An 8,022-nucleotide genomic window follows, 5' to 3' on the forward strand; every position below is an offset into this window, starting at 1 on the left:
TAATTATATGCTTTAATTTCAGGTCATCCAAGTTAGATTATTTTATATTTGTTTCAAAATTGGTCAATCTATGATAACTGAAAATTTCATTCAGTTCTCTTAATTTTTAAGAAGGTTATGGGCTTTTGACTGTCCACGATCACAGCTTTTTTGTTATGTCCATAGAAAATCAATAGGGAACAAGATGCTAATTTCCGAGTATGAAAATGGCCATAACTTTTTTATTACTTGAGATATGAAAGTGAATTAGGTGTCAAATTAAACTTATTGTTATGCTTTATCTGATGGGATAAATTGCAGACTTGATTTTTTAAATCTCAAAATTTTGTAACATTGCTACTAAAGTCATATTGTACTGGGTCATATCACCAGCATGTTAGACTACAGATTGACAATACCACCGTGGTAGCATATATCAACCACATGGGTGGAAACAAATCGACATCATGTGACAATCTGGCTAATACAATTTGGCAGTGGAATATACAGAGAGATATTTGGATGTCAGCTACTTACCTACCAGGTAAACTAAATTTAGTGGCAGACACCAGGTCACGCAAATTTAATGAAAACACCAAATGGATGATGAATAAAAAGTATTTGCTGATATTACAGCATGATATGGAACACCAGATATCGATCTATTCGCATCCAGGCTTAATCACCAGTTATCAAACTATGTTTCGTGGGAACCAAATCCTGGGGCAGCGGCGACAGATGCATTTTCGCTGCAGGGGTCTGCGTCTGGTATTTTGGTAGTACCCGATTGGCCTACGCAACCATGGTTCCCAGTGATACTGAACATGGTATTAGAACCATGTATCACCATCCCGAATAGACCAGACTTATTGGCTCATCCCGTAACAAGGGATAGCCACCCATGCCATAACTATTTGAATTTATTAATTTGTAGAGTTTAAAAATACCACTACTACAGCTGGGACTGACGGACCGAACAGTGAACATGATTTCGGCGGGCCACAGACAGTCCACCAAAAAACAGTATCTGGTCTATATGAGGAAGTGGGAGATGTATTGTCACAAAAACAGCATCACCTACAGAGATATGAACATCCTGTCTGTCCTGGAATACCTGGCAGGCCTCCATTATGATGAGGGGCTCAGTTATAGTGCCATCAACTGCGCCAGAAGTGCCCTATCAACTTATCAATGGCAAGGAACAGAGCGTCACTCTGCTGGGACTCACCCACTGGTAACAAAACTTATGAGGGGAATTTTTAATACAAATCCCCCAAGAACCAGGTGCTCCCAAATATGGGATGTGAGTATTGTCCTGAAGATGCTCAGGAATTGGTCTCCAGCAACAGCTGACATTAAAAACAGTCACGCTAATGGCATTGGTCACAGCACAAAAGGCACAGTCATTACATAAATTAAGACTGGTCACATGACTTCTTCATCTGAAAATATTACGTTTCATATTTATGAATTAGTAAAGCAGAACAGACAGGGATCAGCAGGCCTCAATATAGAATTTAGGTCATACCCAACAGATGATCATCTCTGTATAGTAAGACATTTGTCGTTATACATGGAGAACACGAAAATCATCAGAGGCAATGAGAAGGCACTTTTAGTCAGCCATAAGCAACCACACAAAAGAGTGACGGTCCAGACCATCTCAAGATGGCTGAAACAGGTTCTAATACAGGCTGGGATGGATACTAATATTTTTAAATCTCATTCCACCAGGGCTGCAGCTACTTCGGCAGCTATGCAGTTGGATGGCAATGGACCAAATCCTCAAGGCAGCAGGATGGTCAGGGGAAAAACATTCCAACTATTTTATCATAAACCAGTCATTAAACCTGGAACATTTGCAGAAACAATTTAAGTTCGGTAATTTAATTACCCCATAAATAGGGGCTATAATTTGTGTTAATCAATTCATGGATTTCAATGTCGGATTCATGTCTAAAATATGTTGACACAATTCCTCCTACAGTCATTAAGGCAGATGTGATGCATGGACTCGTTTCCATGGCGTGAAATCACAGAGCTTTGAAATCTTCACGTAGTCACTCATGTGACTCCGAAGTAAAATAGTAAGATTAAACGAGAACTTACCAGTTCGAAGTTTGATCATTATTTTAGGAGGAGTACGTTGAGGGAATACGTGCCCTCCGCTCCCACCCATGATCATATACTCAACTGGTATTTCTTCTCCAATCTTACTATGTTTAAGTCATTACAGTTATCTGTGATTTCACACCGCTGCTTTGAAGAATGACACGCATGCGTCCTGGCGGGGTTCTTCATGTATTCCCTCGACGTACTCCTCATAAAATAACGATCAAACTTCGAACTGGTAAGTTCTCGTTTAATCTTACTATTCTTGATTAGTACGGGTGGCAGAGGTTATGGGGAGAAGGCAGGAGAATGGGGGTAGGAGGGAGAGATAGATCAGCCATGATTGAATGGCAGATTAGACTTGAGGGGCCAAATGACCTAATTCTACACCTATCATTTATGATCTCATGACAGGCCCTTTGGCCCACAGTGTCCCTACCGATCACAAGAACAAGATAAACTAATCTCCTCTGCCTGAATGTGGTCCATATCCCTCCATTCCCTGCATATCCACGTACCTATCTAAAAGCCTCAAGCACCACTATTGTATCGGCTGCCACCACCACCCCTGGCTGCATGTTCCAGGCACCCACCACCCTCTGTAAAAAAACACCTGTGCTGCACATCATCTTAAAATTTGTCCTATCTGATGCAAAAGCTTTGCCCTCTAATCTTTGACTTAACGACCCTGGGGGAAAAGGGTTCTGACTGTCTACGTTATCCATCCCTCTCACAATTCTATACACTTCCATCAGGTTTCCCCTCAATCTCTGGTATTCTAGTGAAAATAATCCATCTGTTCAAGCTCTCCGTGCAGCTAAGACCCACTAACTCAAGCATCATTCTGGTAAACCTCCTCGGCACCATCTCCATAGCACTGCACTCCCTTCCTGTAACGGGGCGACTAGAACTGCAAGCAAGACTCCAAATGCGGCCTGCCCAAAGTCTTGTAGAGGTGTAACATTACCCCCCTAAGATCTGAATACTGGAAAGAATATGGTTCTCCCCTGAAATGACAGAATCCCTCTGAAGCATTTTGCTGCAAAACATGGTATATTCCAAAGCCGGATCAAAACAGGAAAGGATAAGTGCCCTATTGTTTACATGCAGGCACAAGAAACTGCAGATGCAGGTTAATAAAAAAAGACACAAAATGCTGGAGTAAGTCAGTACATCAGGCAGCACCTGTGGGGAACATGGACAGGTGAGATTTCAGGTCGATACCAATCTTCAGACCAGCACCCCCCAGTGTGAAACATTGTCCTGAACCCACCACTCGTCCAGCTTTCTCCGCACTTATCCCACCCCTCCCCCCCACCAGCACTACCACCACAATCACTGAAGAAGGGTCCAGACCAAAATTCCACCTTTCCATGGTCTGCAGCGATGCTGCCTGACCCACTGAGTTACTCCAGCAGTTTGTGCCTTCTCTTGTAAACCCAGGGTTTGCAGTTCCTCGCATCTGGATTAAAACAGGGTTTTGGTCAACGTTAGGAACCATAAGATATACTCACTCAGGTGCCGCTCCACTGGGGTGTGATAGGATGGCGCAGACATGACTCCAACAAGGTGACTTTCTGTCCCACCTACAAGCAAGCAAAGAGCAACCTAGAATAAAAAAAGCAGCAAATAAAACATAAAGCCTACACCCACTCAGGAGGTGATGACATGAATGAACAAATGCTGCAAGGGTGGCTGCAAGAGTCAATGCAGACATGCTGCAAGGGTGGAGCAGCTGGCAGAGCTGCAGCCTCACAGTACCAGAGACCCGAGTTCAATCCAGACCTCGAGTGGTGTGTGCGTCCGTGTGTGTGTGTCTATGCGTGTCCATGTGTCTATGCGTGTCCGTGTGTATCTATGCGTGTCCGTGTGTATCTATGCGTGTCCGTGTGTATCTATGCGTGTTCGTGTGTATCTATGTGTGTCCATGTGTCTATGCATATCCATGTGTATCTATGCGTGTCCATGTGTGTCTATGCGTGCCCGTGTGTATCTATGCGTGTCCGTGTGTATCTATGCGTGTTCGTGTGTGTCTATGTTTGTCATGTGTCTATGCATATCCATGTGCCTATACGTGTCCATGTGTGCCCGTGTGTGTCTATGCGTGCCCGTGTGTATCTATGTGTGCCCGTGTGTATCTATGCGTGTCCATGTGTGCCTATGCGTGCCCGTGTGTGTCTATGCATGGCCGTGTGTATCCATGCGCATCCATGTGTCTGTGTGACCATGTGGAGTCTGCACGTTTTCCCTGTGACAATGTGGTTTCCTCCATCATCTCTGGCCTCTGTGCACCCATTTGTCAGAGGTTATGGGGAGAAGGCAGGAGAATGGGGTAGGAGGGAGAGATAGATCAGCCGTGATTGAATGGGGGAGTAGACTTCATGGGCCGAATGGCCTAATTCTACTCCTATTCCTTATGACCTGATGATCTGCCAATTAAATGCCCTCCCCCCTCACCTGTATCCACGTATCACTCACCAGGCTATGTCCCGCCACCACCTCTCTTTTCCAGCTTTCTCTCCCCACCCCCCCCCCCCCACCCAGGACAATCAGATTGAAGAATGGTGGGCGCAAAACATAGCCTATCCATGTTCTCCAGAGATACTGCCTGACCTGCTGAGTTACTCCAGCACTTTGTGTTGTATGCTCAAGATGCCAGCATCAGTAGTTCCTTGTATCTACCTTTAAGAACTTCTTCAAAGTGGTCACACTGTAAGATTTCACAGTGGACCAGACAGAAGGAACTGTAGATGCTGGAATTTTGAGCAAAATACAAAGTGCTGGAGGAACTCAGCTGGTCAGGCAGCAGCTGTGGAGGGGAATGGACAGGAAGGAGTGTCCAGTGTTTCTCTCTCTCTCTCTCTCCTCACTTTACTCATTGAAAGTAAATGAATGTAAAAGCTTCCAGTGAAAGTCAACCAGCTCATTCAAATTAACGGGGGTTAGGCGGGCATGACTGGGTGAAGGAGGGGGCGTTAAAGCCAGAGGAAAGGGAAGGGATACAAGCCGCAGAAGACGATGTGGGGGAGGTGAAGTAAGAAGGGGGGTGGTAGAGAGGAGAGGAGAGGGGTGGTAAAGTCGGGGGCGGAGGAGTGAGGGAGAAGGGGTAAAACCACACAGTGGCGGGGGAACAAAGAGAGCCCACCCTCTGCTCAGCGGGAAGTGAGACGGAGCCGCCCAGAGACGGGCCGCTTCACTGGGGCAGAGTCTCCCCGCGACCCGGGGATGGGACCGAGCCGCCTCTTACCCGCTCAGACCGAGGACCGATCTCTCCACACACGGGGACTGAGACCCCCGCTCTTTTCCCCCTAGACCAAAGCTTGCAATAGGATCTTTGCCTTAAACCGCTCTCAATCTCACCTACTGCCGCTCCGTCCGCGCCTTCTTTTCAAACAGCCGACTTCCTGCTTCTGGCGGCTTTTGATTGGCTCCCTGGAATGTATCCACTGGAATGTATCCAGTGAAACGTCGCCAGTGGCATGTATCCAGAGGCATGTATCCAGTGAAATGTAGCCAGTGGCATGTATGTATCCAGTGGCGTGTATCCACTGGAATTCATCCAGTGAAACGTAGCCAGTGAACCGTAGCCAGTGGCATGTATCCAGTGGCATGTATCTAGTGGAATGTATCCAGTGGCATGTATCTAGTGGAATGTATCCAGTGGCATGTATCTAGTGGAATGTATCCAGTGACTCACTTGGGAGCCCCTGAAATGTGTAGGAACTGCAGATGCCGGTTTAAACCGGTCAGAAGAAGGGTCTCGACCCTATACATCACCTATTCCTTTTCTCCGGAAATACTGCCTGACCTGCTGCGTTACTCCAGCTTTTTGTGTTTGCCTCCTCAAATGTATCCAGTGAAATGTATCCAGTGACTCACAGTGACCCCCTGAAATGTATCCAGTGAAATGTAAACATTTTTCCAGTTTTGTACTCACAGAACAATTTCCTTTTTTAGTAATTTTCTTTTTTAGTAATTTACAGTGTCGGTCAATTTGCAACTAAAGCCAGTTCATTTCTGAGTTTTATTCATGTCGGTGAAGGACATGGAAACAGGCCCTTCAGCCCAACTAGTCCATGCTGACCAAAATGCCACAAGCATCAAATAACAGTCAACGAGTCTCAATGCAAGCATTCTAACTATTTTGCCACAATGATGAAATTACATTTTATTTTAGTTTAGTTTAGAGATACAGTGTGGATACAGGCCCTTCGGCCCACCGAGACCACGCTGATTATCGATCACTGTACACTAGCACTATCCTACACACTGGGGACAATTTAATGTTTTTACAGAAACCAATTAACCTACAAACCTGTATATCTTTGGAGTGTGGGAGGATACTGGAGCACCCGGGGAAAACCCACGCAGTTATAGGGAGATTGAACAAACTCTGTACAGACAGTGCTCATTGTCAGGATTGAAACATAGAAATATCAAAAATAGGTGCAGGAGGAGGCCATTTGGCAATTTGATGCAAGCACCGCCAATCATTGTAATCATGGTTGATCATTCACAATCAGTAACCCGTGCCTACCATCTCCCCATATCCCTTGATTCCACTAGCTCCTGGAGCTCAATCATCTGTAATCATGGTTGATCATTCACAATCACAAATTCACAACACCGTGCCTACCATTGTCATCCAAGCAACATATCCAAAATGAAAAGACGTTTCCCAGAATAGCGGAGCATCGCACATGAAATTTAAACACTTCACACATAACAACACTAGCTCCTGGAGCAGTATAATATTTAAAAGCTCTACACAATGTTTACAATAAACCAATCATAAAAAAGTGAATTGGCCTCTACTGTCCTGCCAGCCGCAGAGTCAAGGCAGAGAGTGACTGTCAGCCTCAAATGTGGTACAAGCTCACCTGGGGGCTGATGCTTTTTTTTGGCAGGAGAGATCCAGGTGTGTGTGGGAGGGGGTGCAGTTTGTCCTTGGCAGTTTTCAAATGGAACAGTTCTTGTTGGGAGCCCATTGATCCTCTCTGCTCCCCTCATTCTGCAGAGCTTCCTGTCCGAGCAGTTGCAGGTGCAGTACACGTATGCAGTATATGCCCCTATCCTGATTTTGTCTAGATATACGGTCCCAGTGGTGTTCCTGGACCAGGTGAGGCTGTCCGTTATTTGCACACCGAGGAACTTTATGCTCTCCACTCTCTCCACTGCAGTGCCACTAATGTTGAGCGGTGTATGCTTTAGCTGCGCCCTCCTGAAGTCGACAACCATCTCCTTAGTTTTGTCGACATTCAATGGGTGAATTTTTTTTTCTTGCAGTATTATTTTGGACACTAGGGGGTGGTCATTAGATGCACAGAGTGGCATATGTATATGGGCATGACAGGAAGTAACAGACACAGGGAGGGAGAGCATACAGTTCTCACCAGACCAGGGAGAACAGCCAGCTACAACTTGTATGCAGAATAAGGAAAACCTGGTACGTTCATCTCTTTGTTTGTACAACTACTTCAATAAACAACCAAATAAACTGGAAATAACGACTGGAAGATCTGTTCTATTTTGGTCTGTGTAAGATCACTCCTACTTACCTGTGTAGTAATGGCAACGGAAAAGAGGACACTGGAAGAGTCGGAAATTTGTCATTACAAATGACCTCCCCATTATTCATAGAAGGTGGCCCCCTGGTTCTGGACACCCCCAACATTGGGAACATTTTTCCTGCATCGAACCTGGGTCTCTGACGTTGTAAGGCAGCAGCTCTACCGCTGTGCCACCATGCAGCCCTTTTAATATTGATTTTGTAAACATTTAAAGTAGAATAGTTTTGTGCTCAACCTCTGTTGTTAAATAATGGAAAAGAAATGCAATGTGGGTATAACCTGATGCTCAAAAAAGGTCACCTTTCAGAGCTGTATGATACGATGCAATACAATAGACAATAGGTGCAGGAGTAGGCCATTC

The 8,022-nt window shown here is 45.3% G+C and overlaps 1 protein-coding gene across 4 annotated transcripts in view; it reads right to left on the minus strand.

Moving 5' to 3' along the window:
* arhgef39 (Rho guanine nucleotide exchange factor (GEF) 39) overlaps nucleotides 1-5,519 on the minus strand; it is a 70,661-nt gene extending 65,142 nt beyond the window's left edge. Inside the window, exons 1-2 of one of the 4 annotated variants that reach the window (XM_055652893.1) lie at nucleotides 5,452-5,519; nucleotides 3,606-3,677 (exon numbers count right to left, since the gene is read on the minus strand). In XM_055652893.1, coding sequence (XP_055508868.1) covers nucleotides 3,606-3,648 — 43 coding nt within the window. In that variant the 5' untranslated portion in view covers nucleotides 3,649-3,677; nucleotides 5,452-5,519. Of the gene's footprint in view, nucleotides 1-3,605; nucleotides 3,700-5,338 lie in introns of all 4 variants that reach the window. The other 3 variants (XM_055652892.1, XM_055652890.1, XM_055652891.1) reach the window with 3 other exon arrangements.
* Nucleotides 5,520-8,022: the final 2,503 nt, after the last annotated feature.

Source organism: Leucoraja erinacea, chromosome 22 (genome assembly GCF_028641065.1).
Source record: "Leucoraja erinacea ecotype New England chromosome 22, Leri_hhj_1, whole genome shotgun sequence".
NCBI lineage: Eukaryota > Metazoa > Chordata > Chondrichthyes > Rajiformes > Rajidae > Leucoraja > Leucoraja erinaceus.